Raw genomic sequence first — 17,407 nt, forward strand, 5'->3', positions numbered from 1 at the left:
CGAAGAAATACAAAGTTACGTGATAGTCATATGCATAATCAGCTTCGTCACGATTTGGTTGAACAATTTGGGAGACATGTCGTCGTGATGAGTGAACGACGGGTGTATTTGACTATATGTGTGGTTTGTAATTTTTGTTCTCATGTCTTATTTTTTAATATCATCGTGAATTACTAATTTTCAATTATTATTATTATATATGTTATTTTATGGTTTGTAATTTTTTATCATTAATGTTATGAATATTGTTTTGTGGTAAATTAGTTTTGTAAAGTTCGTTATAAATTTTTTAATTTTATTAATTTTTATTTTTTTTACTAATTAGTTATTCAAAAATAATCGTTATAAACTTTCTAATTTTATATTTCAATAAAAATATAATACTAAATAATAGATAAAAGTAATTAAAGTGGTGAAATGAGTTTATTTAAATGAAAATAAAATATTAATTAAAGTGATAGTGAGACCCATAAATATTTGGTTGGTGAAATATTTGATTGTGAAATATGAGATATTTGAGTAGAGAAATATTTGATTGATGATGTTGATTAGGGGGCACACTGGGTAAATTTTCGAGATAACACAGTAGCCTGAAAATCACGTTACTCTAGCCGTGTAAACTGCATTGAGCAAACCTTATGATATAGTCATATAAACTGTACTGAGCAAACCTTATGTGACAGTCTCTCTCGATAAAGTGTTGATAGAGATAATCGAACACATGAGTATTGATCAAACACTTATCTATTCCATCAATTTGGATACGACGAGGACGTATGGAAGGCATATATTACTAGTATTTATAGTTAATTATGTGATCTCTAAGATCTAGTTTATGTTGTGTTAATTATTATTAATCCATTATTTATAATGGTCTCATCCGATATTTATATGTGAATTGAGGATGATTGAGGCAACGATTTCTAGAACTCGTTGAATTTGAACTTCGTTGGGGCAATCGAGTAATTCAGTAAAAAATGAATTAGGTCGACGAAACTAAAAATACATTATTTATACCATCTCAAGTTGGGGTGAGCATTTGGGTCGGTTCAGTTACCGACCGAACCGAATTGTGAATAATCGAACCGAACCGAATTTTATTTTAGTAACCAAACCGACCGATTTTGTTTTAATAACCGATCACAAATTAACCGAACTAAAATCGGTTAATTCTGTCACGATTTTTTAAAAAAAAATAATAAAATTACCAAAATGATATATAAAATTAATAATTTAAATATTATATTCTAATATAAAAATTAAAAAAAGTAAAATATTACAAAATAAATCTAATTTTTTTAAAAAATCAAAAATAATTATTCGGTTATTTTGGTTAACCGAATTTTTTTTTACAAAATCGAAACCGAACCGAATTAAACGATTTTTTAAAACTTCGTAACCGAATTTCCGAATTGACTTGATTCGATCGGTTAATTCGATTTAACTAAAATCTTGCTCGCCCCTAATCTCAAGTTTTTCAATCAAAATAGAAGATTTCTAATCTTAGCTCCCAATAAATTTCAAACAAGAAAGAAGTAAAAATCAAAATACATAGTTATAGCTTTAGATACATTAGATGTAGAAATTTTTTCAGTTGACTATATGAAAATGCTTACTAGCTAATTATGATCGCTCTTCCGGTTTAAGGTAGATTCAAATATACACATTTTCTTGAGAGTGATTTATGCCACTAAACTATAAAGATTTTGGCGAGTATGGCCTCCAATTCTTTTTCTTTTAGTCCCGTTGATTATGGATTTTTAGTCAAGTCCTAATTTTAAATAGTTATATTTGATCAAAACATAGGAATTTAATACTCAAAATAATTTGTCCAACTTTATATACCATGTCGACTAGGTGGTTATCTTCATTATTTCAGCACCGTGGATCCCCTTATAATTAATTAATTACATGGCAAATCTGTTCCAATGCAGATATGCATATATTTTTGAAAGGAATTGTATTCCTTGTCATATTTCCTTTCTAATAATTTTCCTTTTCTAAATATCTTTCTGTTTTGCCTTTCTAGACATTTAGTATATGATCTCGTATAGATTTCATATTTTATATGAGAATATAATATATATGACCGATAATATCTTTAAGATATGATATAATCTTTAAGATATGCTATCTTTGATTCAAAAGAGTTTGTTTCCTTATAAAATTGGTTTTCCATATTTTATAGGACTATTACAGAACATGAGAGCTGGTGACTGGAGAGGCGAATTTATACGAAGAGACTTTTTCTGAGTAAAGCAATCTCGTGTCATTAATAAAGTGTTGATGTGAAGTGCTGACCACATCCGTAGACAACACCTAATCACTGTGTTGATTAGTGTGTTGAGTTTTGAAGATTTGTCACTTCTCAGTTGATGCATCCTATATAGTTTTGTTATACGGTTTGTTAGAGGTTTAGGATGCAATTTGTTACTCGCCTTTATAAGGGAGTTGTTTTATTCTTTCACTAGTATTGGTTTTTGTAAACTTACAAGTTTTCCTAGTGAATTATTTTGCCCTGAGGCACCGCACAAGTATTTTATCCTTGTGCATAATCAACTAACTCGTCTCTCGTGTTATTATTATTCCAGTTACGTGTTGGTGTGTTAAAAGTATATTTTCCGCTGCATGTTGTCGTGGGTGTTACAACACCTACGCACAACACCTACATTCTGATACATACAACACTCACCCTCATCACGCTCACACTGTGAAAACGGAACTTTCAATTGGTATCAGAGCCTCCACTTGACGCTACTAAGTGAGATCCTGTTTTGTTTTGCTTTCTCAGAGTGAAAAAGGATTATGGAAGCATCAACAAACACTGTTTTTAGACCTCCCGTGTTGGATGGATCAAACTATGCTTTGTGAAAATAAAGATGAGGGTCTTTATAAAATCTATTGAAGAAAGAGCTTGGCTGCGTGTACTTGATGGTTGGAGCCCACCAAAGATCGAGGATGCTGATGGAGACTCTCAGCTCAAACCTGAAAGTACATGAACAATCGATGAAGTGCAAACTTCAAATTTTAATTCCAAGGCTCTCAATGCTATATTTTCATCTGTTGACACAAGGATGTTTAACTTAATCACCAATTGTGTCTGTGCCAAAGAAGCTTGGGATATACTTCAGAAACATTGTGAAGGATCCGAGAGCGTGCGTAAAAACAGGCTAAGGATGGTGACATCAAAATTTGAAAGCTTGAGGATGGAGGACAAGGAGTCTATTCTTGAGTATGATAGCCGTTTGAGACAACTTTCTAATGAAGCTCACAGTCTTGGAGATCCCATGCCAAATGAAAGATTGGTGAACAAAGTTTTAAGATCTCTCCCTGAGAGATTTAATGTCAAAGTGTGTGCAATTGAAGAATCTAAAGACACTTCAAAAATCAATCTGGATGAATTAATGAATTCTCTCAGAACCTTTGAGATGAACCTTGATTTACAAAGGAAGGATAAAGGGAAGACAATAGCCCTTGAAGCCTCAACCGAATCTTATGATGAAATCCTTCAAATATCTAAAGAGGTGGATGAGTCTGATTTAGGTGAAGAATCGATCTCTCTGTTTACTAAGAAATTTGGTGATTACTTGAAGACAATGAAAGAGAAGAAGAAAATTGGACAAAAATCTGTGTTGCCCAATATCACAACTTCTGCAAAAACTCAAAAGTTTACTCCTATGAAAGGACAATTTCGACCAAAAACCGAATTGCAAATCCGATCAAATGTCAGAAACCTGGATTCAGTGCAATGTAGAGAGTGTTCGGGATATGGACACTATGCCAATGAGTGTGCCAATCGACTTCGGAGAAACAAAGGCATGACTGTCACCCTAAGTGATGAAGAGTCTGGTGATGATCAAGGATCAAATGAATCTGAAAATCACACATCATTATCTGTTGTGATCAAGGAGACACGCTCAATGCAGATCAATCCGTTAGGTGTTGCCACAGGTGTTGCAATACCTGGCCGCAACACCTCTTCGAATTCAGTATGTCTTAAATCTACAATACTTGGGGAGTCAAGTTAGTCTGAAACCCAAGAGGTAGATGATGATGAAGTCACTCTAGAAAGTGTGCAGACAATGTACGAAGAACTGTATAAAGACTGGATCAAAAGAACTAAAGGAAATGCAATTCTCTCCAAAAGAACGCTGAGCTGAAGTCATAAATATCACGACTTGAAGTAATCCTAAGTAAGAAAGATCTGGAATTATGCAAAGTCAAGGAGGAACTTGGAGAAGTAACTTAGATTCTTGCCAAGATGAATTCAAGTTCATCCAAATTTGATTCACTTCTGATGATTGGAAAAAATGACAAAGCCGGACTTGGGTATACGCATAACCTGTTTGAAATTGGAGAGTCTTCCAATACTGAGAGAAAACCAACTGTCTTTGTCAAAGGAAGTGTTGAAACCTCGAATACTACACACACTGAAAAATGTGTTCCATCAAAAAGGCAAATATCTACCAAGAAGTCCAAATCCAGAAAACGCCACTTTATCTGTCACTACTGTTTTAGACACGGACATATCAAACCCTACTGTTTTAAACTAAGATATGACTACAAGAGATGAGAATCTGAACAGGTGTTGCCACAGGTGTTGTATAACACCCGGCGCAACACTGCCAACAGAAAACCGGCGGTAAAAAGGATTTGGGTGCCAAAGGCTAAGATTCAATGTTCTGTTATCTATACTTCATTAAAGACTAACATTGCAGGAATATGGTACTTCGACAGTGGCTGTTCACGCCACATGACAGGTTCTAAAGACCATTTGATTGACTATGTTGAACTGAGAAATGGTCATGTGATGTATGGTGGAGGTGCTAAAGGAAGAATATCTGGCAAAGGAACCTTGAATGTTGATGGACTGCCTAATCTACACAATGTGCTTTATGTCGAAGGGCTTAACTCAAACTTAATAAGCATAAGTCAACTTTGTGATGACGGTTTGCATGTTAAGTTTGATAAAGACAATTGTGAAGTGTTTGATAATGCTAATACTCGTATTTTGACAGGTACAAGGTCTGCTAATAATTGCTATCAACTTGGAGAAGACTTGATATGCAATCATTCAAAGGTGAGTGAATTAAACTTGTGGCATCAAAAATTGGGACATGAAAACTTCAAGACATTAAAGAATCTTGGTAAGTACGATGCTGTGAGAGGTATGCCTAATTTATCCTCTGGAATTCCGTATGTTTGTGGTGCATTTCAAAAGGGCAAGCAAACACGTGTTCCCCATGAAGTGTTTCAACACTTTGGGACAACACGGTGTCTTGAACTCTTGCACATGGATCTTATGGGTCCAATGGAAGTGGAAAGCCTTGGAGGTAAGAAGTATTCATGTGTTTGTGTGGATGATTTCTCTCGCTTTACATGGGTAAGATTTCTTAGAGAAAAATCCGATACATTTGATGTTTTTAAGAAATTACATGCTAAGATTACTAATCTACATGATCTGAGAGTTGGTAAGATAAAGACCGACCATGGTAAAGAATTTGAAAACTCTCATTTTATTTCTTTCTGTGAAAATAGAGTGATAACTCATGAATTTTCTGCCCCTAAGACTCCTCAACAAAATGGAATAGCCGAAAGAAAAAATAGGACATTGCAAGAAATGGCCAGAGTCATGTTGAGTTCAAAAAATATTTCAAAACAATTTTGGGCCGAGGCCTTAAACACCGTATGTCACATTTCAAATCGTGTGTACTTAAGAAGTGGTTCTACAATGACATCCTATGAAATTATCATGGGAAAGAGGCCGAACCTCAAGTATTTTCATGTTTTTGGGTGTGTATGTTATGTTTTGAATGACCGAGACCATCTTGCAAAGTTTGATTCTAAAAGTGACAAATGTTTATTCCTTGGTTATTCATCTAATAGTCGTGCATATCACGTGTATAATCTCAGAACAAGAACGACTATGTAATCTATTAACATTGTTTTTGATGATCTTGCAGATCTAACGGGAAAAACAATCGAGGATGATATCGATGGGCTGCTGAACGAAAGTAAGACACTGCCTAACACAGATGTTGCACCCGGTGTTGTAACACCGGAGACAACACCTGCACTAGCAGAATCAAATGATGAAGCAGGAAAGTATACTGAGAATGATGACGTTGTAACTAATGAAGAGATTGATATTCCCAGTAAGATTCATAAAAATCATCCATCATCTCAGATCATTGGAAAAACATTTGGAGGAATGCAAACTAGAAGAAAGGAGAAGGTAGATTATCGGAAAATGATGGGACTAGTATGCATGACTTCCGTATACTCTCAAGTAAGCCACTCTTGTTTTGTTTCACTCATTGAACCCAAAAATATAAATGAAGCATTAAAAGATGAATTTTGGGTTGATGCAATGCATGAGGAACTTGAACAATTTGTTAGGAATGATGTGTGGGATTTGGTTCCCAGACCTGATAATGTGAATGTTATTGGAACCAAATGAATTTTTAAAAACAAAACTGATGAATCTGGAGTTGTTGTAAGAAATAAAGCTAGGCTAGTGGCTCAAGGGTATACACAAATTGAAGGAATTGATTTTGATAAGACATTTGCCCCTGTTGCCCGGATTGAATCGATTAGACTTTTACTTGCTATTGCGTGTCACATGGACATAAAATTATATCAAATGGATGTGAAAAGTGCCTTTTTGAACGGCATCTTGAAAGAGGAAGCTTATGTAAACCAACCTAAAGGATTTGAAGATCCACACCACCCGGACCATGTCTACAAATTGAAGAAGGCACTTTATGGACTCAAACAAGCTCCACGAGCATGGTACGGTAGGCTCACTGAATATCTGCTCGACTTAGGCTTCAAACGAGGTGATGTTGATAAAACCCTTTTCATTCAAAAGTCAAAGCATGACATGCTTGTGTGTAAAATTCAAAAGCATGTCATCATTTTTTGTGCTTCTTCTCAAAAGCATGTCAATGATTTTGTTAATTGTATGTCTACCACATTTGAAATGAGCATGGTAGGAGAATTAAGTTTCTTTCTTGGATTGCAAATCAAACAAATGCATGATGGTATCTTTCTATGTCAATCCAAGTATGCTAAAAATTTGGTAAAGAAATTCTCTGGCAAGAACACTAAACACATGAAAACACCAATGGGGTCGACTGAAAAATTGTCCAAAGACGGTGTTGCGGCAGGTGTGGACAACACCCAGTATCGCAGCATCATAGGCAGTCTTCTTTACTTAAGTGCAAGTCCTCCCGACATCATGTTTAGTGTATGTTTGTGTGCTAGATACCAGACTGATCCTAAAGTCACTCATTTAAAAGCGGTCAAAAGAATTTTGAGATATATAGCTGGGACGGTTGACTTAGGTCTGTAGTACACCAAAGAAACAAACACCAATTTAGTGGGCTTTAGTGATGCTGACTGGGCTGGAAACTTAGATGATAGGAAAAGTACCACTGGTGAGTTTTTTTTATCTTGGTAACAATTTGGTGTCATGGTATAGTAGAAAGCAAAATTGTGTGTCTTTGTCCACTGCTGAATCTGAGTACGTTGCAGCTGCTAGTTGCTGCTCACAACTTCTGTGGATGAATCAAATGATTAAAGATTGTGGATTCAACAGTGACATCTTAATTGTATACTGCGACAATTCAAATGCAATTGATATTTCGAAAAATCCAGTGCAACACTCTCGAACGAAACACATTGACATTAGACATCATTTTATTCGAGATTTGGTTGAAAAGGGTATGATTCGAATGGAATTTGTTGGAACTGAGAACCAACTGGCTGATATTTTTACAAAACCATTGGATTTTGAGAGATTTTCCAATCTTAGGAAGTCTCTTAGATTGTGTGCACAATGATCACTCACAAATGTTGTCCTGGGTGTTACAACACCTGTGGGCAACACCCAGCATGCATGTGCATTTTATTTTCAGGATGCTAGACATATTTCATTCATTCTGTTTTGTGTGAAGCCTGTACAAGTGTAGGATACCAAATAGTGAACTCTCAGTTGAGAATCAAACTTTCTACCAAAATTTTCTAAAGTATGGAGTGTGCTTAATCTAAGTCATTAAACTGTTGAGGATGTTCGTGTACCACATGATCGTGTCCAATGTAGAAAATGACTTAGAAAAATTCTTGAGCAATGAGATGAAAAATAGAAAAGAGGAGAAAACTTGAACAAAAAAAATGTTTAGAAGAATAGGGAAAAAGTTACCTAGAGGAGTCCAATGAAGACCGTTCCTCTAGTGTGGGAGCTACCACTTCTAAGTCAAAATACAGATGGAAAAAGCTACCTAGAGGAGTCCTATGAAGACCGTTCTTCTAGAGTGGGAGATACCATGTCTGAATTAAAAATGTTCAAAAAAGTTTGAGTCCAACGTGTGAGTGTTGCCAAAAGATGTTGCCAATACCTAAGTACAGACTGATCACAGTTTGATCACATGCGTGTGTATTTCATTTTTGATCATATTTTAGGCATAAATTTAAGTCATTCATACTACTGTTTTTTGAATTCATCATGTCCAGTGGGCTACCAGTTTTTAATTCATGAAATTCGAAAAATAACCTAACCAACTTAATTTTGAAATACCTTGATATCTAACGGTTAGTGGGGTTAATTCGATGTGGCGTTTCATCCTGCCTAATCTTCTTGAAAGAATGATTACACTGGTTCAGAAAGTTACCGTTGGGTGAGAGTAAAAATTGATTTGGAAAGGGGCTGCAGTCACTGCTCGAAAGAATCTTACCGTTGGGGGGGCGTACTTAAATACTTAGGAATGGATGATGAATAACTTTATTATTTAGTATTTTCCCGCACGTTCTAAACTTTCTCCTGCCCTCACTATTCATTTTTTTCGAAAATTATCTCTGGCTTCGCGAATTCCTGTGTCTTTCGATCCACACTACTTCTTTTGCTCTTTATTTCGCAGATGACTGGCTTCGATCCTCACGACATTAGGAGTGAAATGGCTGCAAGCAAGGGTGAAAAATCACCTAACCCAACACCCACAGCTGAGACCAATGTTGAAGGAATGGAAATTGTGGGTGTACCAGAAGAACCAATCCCGCTGGAAATGATCGCTCCTGGTGAACCTGGGAACGAAATCAATGTCGAGAATCCCCCAAATTTTGAGGCAGTGAATAGAGCCTTTCCCCCTGCTCCTAAGCGCCGAAGGTCAAAGAGACAAGCAGGGTTCGATCCTGACTTTGTCCCTACCAAGAAGCCAAGGGCATACACTTTCTCAAATATTCTGGACCCTGATTTCTCATCTGGAGACGACTCCAATGATGATGATTTTGAGTTGGTGGCTCGCCCCAAACCAACTGTTGCTGCGAAAGAATCTGGTTCTACTTCTGGTAGTCAAAAGCCAAACCCCATCACATATTCTAAAAATGTTGCAGAAAAAGGATTTCCTGATGAGCCTGAAGAAGATGAACAATCTCTGGCCGAGTTTCTTGCTCACCTTAAGGAAGAAAAGGCTGCCAAGAAACAATTGTCTAAGGATGATGAACCTGATTCAGAAATGATGAAGGAGTTTGAGCAAAATCGACTTGGAGCCTCTGATGTTTCCTCTTCATCGTCCGCATCTGACTTTGAATCAGAGGAACTGAGTGATGATGAATCTGAGGATTTTGGATCTGAAGCCAGCGAGTCTTCTGAAGATGCTGCTGCTGATGCTGCTGCCGGTGTTGAGGTGGATGTTGACAACACCGAGCACAACATTGACTCTGCTGACTATGACTTAAGTAAGTCTTTTTCCCAAAAATTTTATTCTGAAGATGCCTGGCATTATGGCCGCTGTTTGTTCAGAGAGAGCTGATTGAGGAGAAAAATATTGATGTTAATGCGTATGGGAGACGCAACCTGATTGAGTTTCTCAGGAACAGAAGGCTGCTCTCCACTGTCACCACTGTACTGCCCTACTGCCGTCGAGTTGTGTTAGAATTTTATTGCAATCTTTTGAGGAGTGTGGGAGATGAGGACTCGGTGAAATATGGCAGAGTGTTTGTACGTGAGCGAATTTACAAATTCACACCGTCAGTGATCAATGCATTCTACGACACTCCCGATATTGAAGAGGTGGAAGAAGATCTTGACATACATGCTATAACCTCTGTACTTACTGGAGGTGTGATCCAAGTATTCCCTGATCATCCCAAGAAGTTGAGCGCTGCCAACCTCACCTCCTTCTTCTATGTGCTACACAAAACTTCCATCTGGAACTGGACACCGACTACCAACTCGACTACGGTGACTCGATCTCAAGCCCTGGTGCTATTTTCTATTGGAACTGGACGTGCCTTCAACTTCGGGAAGCTGGTATTCCAGACAGTCTTGCAATATTCTGAAGGAGACTTCAAGCAAACCAAGCTTCCTTGCCCTTCCCTCATTTATGGAATTATGGAATCTCAAGGATTCATCACGGATATTGATGAAGAACTCTGTCCGGTCGGAGGAACTCTGAAGATTTCTCCTGTCTATTTTAAGGGCAACAGAAAGATCGATCTGCCCTGGCTGAGTTCGAGTGTTGCTGCGGATGTTGGTCACACTGCTGATACAACATCTGAGCCTCTGCCGGACACTTCTAGTCTGCCCCCTACACCTCTTGCTGGTTATGTTACGCTATCTCTCTCCTACATTCAAGCTCAGATTGCCTATGGTCGACAACAGATTGCTAATGCCAAGAAGACCATTGAACATTATGAAAATCAAGTGGCAGATTATGAGCTTCTACTTGCTGATAGTATCCATTCTGGACAAAAAAGGGGAGTAGATATAGATATAGACACTGCTGGGACCAGTGGAGCAAAATGGCTGATGATGATGATGACGCGGACAGTATTGAAGGAAACTGAAAAATTTTTTTGGTTGTTGTGCTTTAGTTCGGTTTGAGACTTAGGTTGCTTTAGCTTTAACTTGCTTTTATGAGATTTTGACTTCGGTGCTTTAGCTGCCTCTATTCTGTTCTTAGTTTCTCCTGATTAATGAATTATTTCGATGTTATAATCTGAATGTTGCATCATCTAACGTACAACATGTTACTAGGTTTGCTTTCAGAGGGAGTCAACTGAAGTTGGCTGAGTAACTGGTTTACTAATCCAGGGGGAGTTGACCCGGATAAACCATTTTTGGGTTGTTTTGTCCAGAAAGACAAAAAGGGGGAGATTGAAAGGAATTGTATTCCTTGTCATATTTCCTTTCTAATAATTTTACTTTTCTAAATATCTTTCTGTTTTGCCTTTCTAGACATTTAGTATATGATCTCGTATAGATTTCATATTTGATATGAGACTATAGTATATATGACCGATAATATCTTTAAGATATGCTATCTTTGATTCAAAAGAGTTTATTTCCTTATAAAATTGGTTTTCCATATTTTATAGGAATAAGAAGACAAGTTAGTATAAAAAGGGAGAAAACGGTACAGAACAGGAGAGCTGGTGACTGGAGAGGCGAATTTATACGAAGAGACATTTTCTGAGTAAAGCAATCTCGTGTCATTAATAAAGTGTTGCTGTGAAGTGCTGAACACATCCGTAGACAACACCTAATCACTGTGTTGATTAGTGTGTTGAGTTTTGAAGATTTGTCACTTCTCAGTTGATGCATCCTATATAGTTTTGTTTTACGGTTTGTTAGAGGTTTAGGATGCAATTTGTTACTCGCCTTTATAAGGGAGTTGTTTTATTCTTTCACTAGTATTGGTTTTTGTAAACTTACAAGTTTTCCTAGTGAATTATTTTGCCCTGAGGCACCGCACAAGTATTTTATACTTGTGCATAATCAACTAACTCGTCTCTCGTGTTATTATTATTCCAGTTACGTGTTGGTGTGTTAAAAGTATATTTTCCGCTGCATGTTGTCATGGGTGTTACAACACCTACATTCTGATACAAACAACACTCACCCTCATCACGCTCACATTGTGAAAACGGAACTTTCAATTTTACTTTTAGAACAAGCAAATTCTAATTGACCACTTGAAATATGTTTATATGTGGGATAAGGTCATACTAAAATTCTATTCTAATGTAGAGTTCGCATAAAAAAGTGTAATTTTTTTTTGTATTGAATACAGAACTTCTAGGATCGATCATTTGTCGTTTTATCAAAATTTATAGCTAGTGATAACAGTGCAACTCAAATCTTTAAATCGTGCAGTAGCATAAACACTACGGTTCAATTGCTCTACCCAGCATGAACAATTATTGCACATTATACTTTCATTTCCGATAATTGAACTATTTGCAATCAGTGTGAATCAAACTCGCGACTTTGGCTCAAATACCGATTGTTGGACCGAACGCTTATCATTTTACCAAATGCTATAGCTGGTGGTAACAGTACAACTCAAATATTTTAAAATGTACAACAACACAAGCACCACCACGTTTGATTGTTCTACCCAACATGTACAATTATAACACTCAACAATCTTCTTTGAAATCAATAAAAATCGAACGTGTGATTTTGTTTCTGATACCTATTATAGTACTGAACGCTTATCGCTTTATCAAAAGTTATAGCTGATGGTAACTGTTCAACACAAATCTTTTAAATTGTGCCATATTACAAATATCACGTTTCGATTGAATTCATTGAATACCAAACTATACATTTAGTAAATAAGCATATACTATTTCTATATCAATTACTTTAAATAATTAATTATTTTTATCAATTTATCAATAGTATATTACAATCAATTTGTAAATTAGATTAATTAAAATATATGAAAAAATAATTTTTTTAATCCTATATATTTTCTTATTTGCGAGTTAATTTTTTATGTGTCAAATTTTAAGTTTAGTGCGCTATCTTTTTTTGTGCGTGATAATTTAATATTTTTTTTCGACGTGACGCTGATTTAACACCAATTCAACATTGATGTGACATGATGTCTTCTATATTATCAAATTTTAGGCTTAATCTGCTATTTTTTTTTTATGTGAGACAATTTTAATATTTTTTCGACGTGACGATGATTTAGCAACATTGATGTGACACTGACGTGTGTAGTGTCACATTATCATTCCCTATAAAAAAAACTAAATTGCAAAAAAATCTGAAATACATGACAAAAACTAAAATTTGATAACATATATTACCAAAATGACAAAATTACAAGATCAAAAATACAGTTTTCTCAAATTATATATATTACGTTAAAATGTTTTTTAAACAGTGGGTGCTATACTAGTTGCAGGGGATAGCTCCAAAATTAGGCTCCATTCAGATCACAATACCGTCGGGATGTGATAATTATCTCAATTACAAGTGTGTAATAGTTGAACTCATGTATAATTTAAGATATCTGTGTTACATAAGTATGTATCACCAGCTATAATTTTTTATAAAACGAAACATTAGATCTATCTTACAACTTATATCAAAAGCAAGATCACGTGTTATATTTCAATGGATGACAAGAAGTGTAATTACTGAAAGAGACATTATAATTTGTGTTTAATAATTGCTAGCAATCGACATGTTCGTTTGGTCTGTTGTACAATTTTAAATATTTAAGTGTGTTGTTATCATACGTTATTAAATCTTCCGGAAACCATTCATAAACTTCTAGTCGTTCGACAAACTAGCAAGTGACTTCCTACAGACACGATACATAAGAAATAAATTTCTGAACATCTACCGAATTATACCTAAAAAAGTTATATGTATAATTGGATGTTTCTTTCCTTTTATCTATACTATATATTAAACTTAAGCCTAATAGAGAGAAAATGATCTAACATTTTACATCAAAGCATTTTTACAACAATACACTTTACTCCAAATGCATTTACAAATATACCCCTTTATTTACTTTAATTGATTTTTTCATTATTTCAATTGCAGTTTAGTCCCTCGATAATTTGCACAATTCTGATTTGACCCTCATATAAATATAATTAATCAAATTAAATAAAAAACTGTGTTGTCTGCTAGTAAATAACTGTATAAGCACGCAACGAGTTCGAATGTATACTAGTCTTTTATAATGATAGGGTGAACGGTTTGGTTTTAATTATTATTACACCATAAATGTGTTGACATATAGTTGGATGTTTCAGAATTAATAAAACGATTTTTTTAATAATAAAAAAGGATTTAATTTCAAGTGATATTGATGAATCTTGAGATTATAGAAATACTATAATTTGTATAAAAATAACCACTTGAATTTTCTATGTTTATATATAAAATCTAAATATTTATCTTACTTTTTAAATATATATGTGTGTATGTGTATATATATATAAGCACAGTTTTCTACCAAATATAGAAATATACCTCCAAATTGATTAGTTAAAAAGGAAATACAATTGATAGATTTTAATTTATTAATTTCGGTTCAAACTACTGACTTGAGCCTTTATGATTTAGAATAAATGATCGTCTTTCCCATCGTTAAATAGATTAAGTCTGACAAAAAATATTTTTTCAATAATAAATCAATAAATTATGACATCAGTCTTAATTCCAGTCTTTGGGCTGCCTTAGCCTTATTTGAATTCAAATAAGGCAGCCCAAGAGCCTAAAATAAAGAAAAAACATGTATAAATATTTGATAAAATATTAGTCATTTTACATATTCTGTCAAAATCAATTCTCAAAAGTCAAATCTCAAATTCAAAAATGCCTTCATTGTTCAGCTCCATCTAAAGGTCTAAAAATTTTGATATGTGATAATGATAATAGACAAAAAAAAAAAATCAACGACAAATGTTGCATTTAAAGAAATTTTTATAATATGTGAAAAAATTTGTTTCTTGATGTTATAATTTATAAGCATTTTTTTGTATTTTAAAAATTTATAAAATTTAGCATAGTAATTAATTCCATCCCGTGCATCGCACATGTCAGATATTAGTGTAATGCCCGGAAATTTAATCCTATTAATCCGTAATTATTGATTTATAATTTAATGTGATATGAAAGGATTAATCGGGACACGAAATAAGATTTTAATGTGCGAGGACAGTAGCTGTGGCGCACATGCGCGAACCAATGCGCGCACATGCGCACACACAGCAGTAGGCTTCGCGCATATGCGCGGAGTGAATGCGCGCATATGCGCGAAGGAGGCAGTAGGTACCCCAAAATCGCACAGGACCTCGCGCATATGCGCCGATAGGTGCGCGCATATGCGCGAGGCGAGGTGTGCAGCACGCGCCGAGACATGGTCTCGTGCATATGCGCGAAGACAATGCGTTCATATGCGCGAGAGGATTTGGGCGAATTGCGAGGAGGACACGTATGGAATTTTGCATGCAATATATATAAGGAAATTGAATTTCGTTTCTTCAGGATTTGGAAGCAAGAATCGAGATTTCCTTCAAGTCTCTGTGAAGTATAGAAAAATCCTTACGCCTTTATAATTCAATCCGTCTGTCCGAATTGTTATCTGACTTCAGTACTGCAATCCTATCAACGTAGGCTACAACTGGACGTAAGTTTTACTACGTTTTGACATGCTTTGAAATTATGCTATTGTCAGAATTGAATATGATTCATATATGATGTTCTTGATATGTTAGACATCGTAGAATCGAATTCAGATTAAGAAACAGACTGATTATGGAATTATGATGATTTTCGGAGTATATTGATTTAATACCGGACAGATTTGAATTGTGACGGGATTACGGATTGTATTGGATATGGGTTATGGATTGTAACTGTTATCGGGCGATATGGTATTGACGGGGATACTGAGTTTGTACCGTTATGCCGTTGATTTGAATTAAATCAAGATTGATCAGATTGTTATTGATTTGAAAGGTATATTGACATGAGATTATTGATATTTCATTGCCAGATAGGCTGTGAGTTCAGGACTGCGACTGAGCCAGAAACCGACGAAAGAAAGGTATAAGTCAATGTGGTATTGGGAGATCGACTTGAGTCGGTTTAGACTTGAGTTTCCCTAAATCACATACTTTACTTTATTGCATTGATATTGCATTGATTTGGTTGATATACTTGTTCTCTTGATTATAGATAGCAGGTATTAGACGAGTAGTCTTATGACAGAAGTGCCTGATAGTGGTGGGATCACCACAGGCACATTGCACGATGTCATGAGATATTGTATTGGCGTAGTGCCATAGTCTGTCACTGGATAATTGGCTATCGATGTGGATAGAATTATAGCTCCTTCTATTACTGGTGATCAGTATTACTGGTGATCATTATTGTATCGATGTGGATAGAATTGGAGTTTCTTCTATTATTGGTGATCGATACTATACTGAGGTGGATAGAAACAGAGCTTCTTCTATTACTGGTGATCGATGCTATATCGACGTGGATAGAACTGGAGTCTTTCTATTACTGTTGGTTGATATGGAATGCCAATGTCTGGAAACCGGATCCCTAGGCTAGGATTGAGTCTAGTCTGAGTCGTGGAGTCACGAGCATTGTCGACAGTTTGATATTGATTATGTTTCAGATGTTGATACATATATCTGTTACCTGATTACATGCTTTATATTTGTTTATATGATTGCATGTTTCGTTGATTTATACTGGGATTATATTTGTTAGAGTAGGTGCCCGTCGAGCCAAGTGTTGGCCGAGTGTTCACAATGAAACTCTATGTATAAGCAGTCTTTATTTTAATAATATTTGAAATTATTATTTTGGCAAATCTTTATCTGTATACCCATGCTAGCTGCATAGATAAAGCCCTTGAATATACAAATAGTAGAAAGAATATGAGATGCTCATATGATGAGTATCATGAAACTCATATTTGTAATACTGTATATTCTAAACGGTTCCTAGTCGATTCAGCCGCCACTAAGAAGGATATAGGCCGCTCGAGTTAGAGACTAGTATCTGCGATGTGAGTACCATGTTTCATTGGTAGGGGACATTGTGATGTCCGAACATGCAGATAGGTGCTCCTTGTAGAGTGCACTGAACAACCCTCCATAAAAGGACTTTCCAAGTGGTTCTCACTTATCGAGTGGAAAAGTCCTGGTTTATGGTTGTACAGAATTAGTCCTTATGACCCGGGACAACATTGAGACTCTATGTGCTAGCGTTCACTTTGACTTGTTTACCGACTCTTATGGGGTCATTAGGTGGCAAGGTTGGGTGTTACGGCGAAACATATAGGAGTCGATGCATGTAGTCGGGGATTCACCGCTTACCTACGGGTATGGATATCCTATGTGTTTTCATGTATATTGGGTTGAAATCTCTGATCAGAGTATGGTGGTAATTATGAAAGGGGTTTCATAGATTACACCATCGATGCAACTACGACATGACACATAGTATCGATTCATTGACAACTCTCGATAAACCAATGGTTGTCGAATCGATCGGGATATATGAGTTGAAGGGACCGTACTGTACGCTAACCATAATTGAATGGTTCTTGCAGGCACTATCATTTGATACCTA

At 35.7% G+C, this 17,407-nt stretch overlaps 1 protein-coding gene across 1 annotated transcript; it reads left to right on the top strand.

The window, feature by feature from the left end:
• Positions 1–2,879: 2,879 nt before the first annotated feature.
• LOC140811246 (uncharacterized) lies at positions 2,880–6,460 on the top strand. The gene is made up of 5 exons (XM_073169115.1): positions 2,880–2,991; positions 3,112–4,023; positions 4,719–4,925; positions 5,019–5,168; positions 5,964–6,460. The coding sequence occupies exons 1-5, from the start codon at positions 2,880–2,882 to the stop codon at positions 6,458–6,460; spliced, it is 1,878 nt and encodes a 625-aa protein (XP_073025216.1).
• The last annotated feature ends 10,947 nt before the right edge of the window (positions 6,461–17,407 follow it).

The sequence above is a fragment of the Primulina eburnea genome, chromosome 14, assembly GCF_022965805.1.
Source record: "Primulina eburnea isolate SZY01 chromosome 14, ASM2296580v1, whole genome shotgun sequence".
NCBI lineage: Eukaryota > Viridiplantae > Streptophyta > Magnoliopsida > Lamiales > Gesneriaceae > Primulina > Primulina eburnea.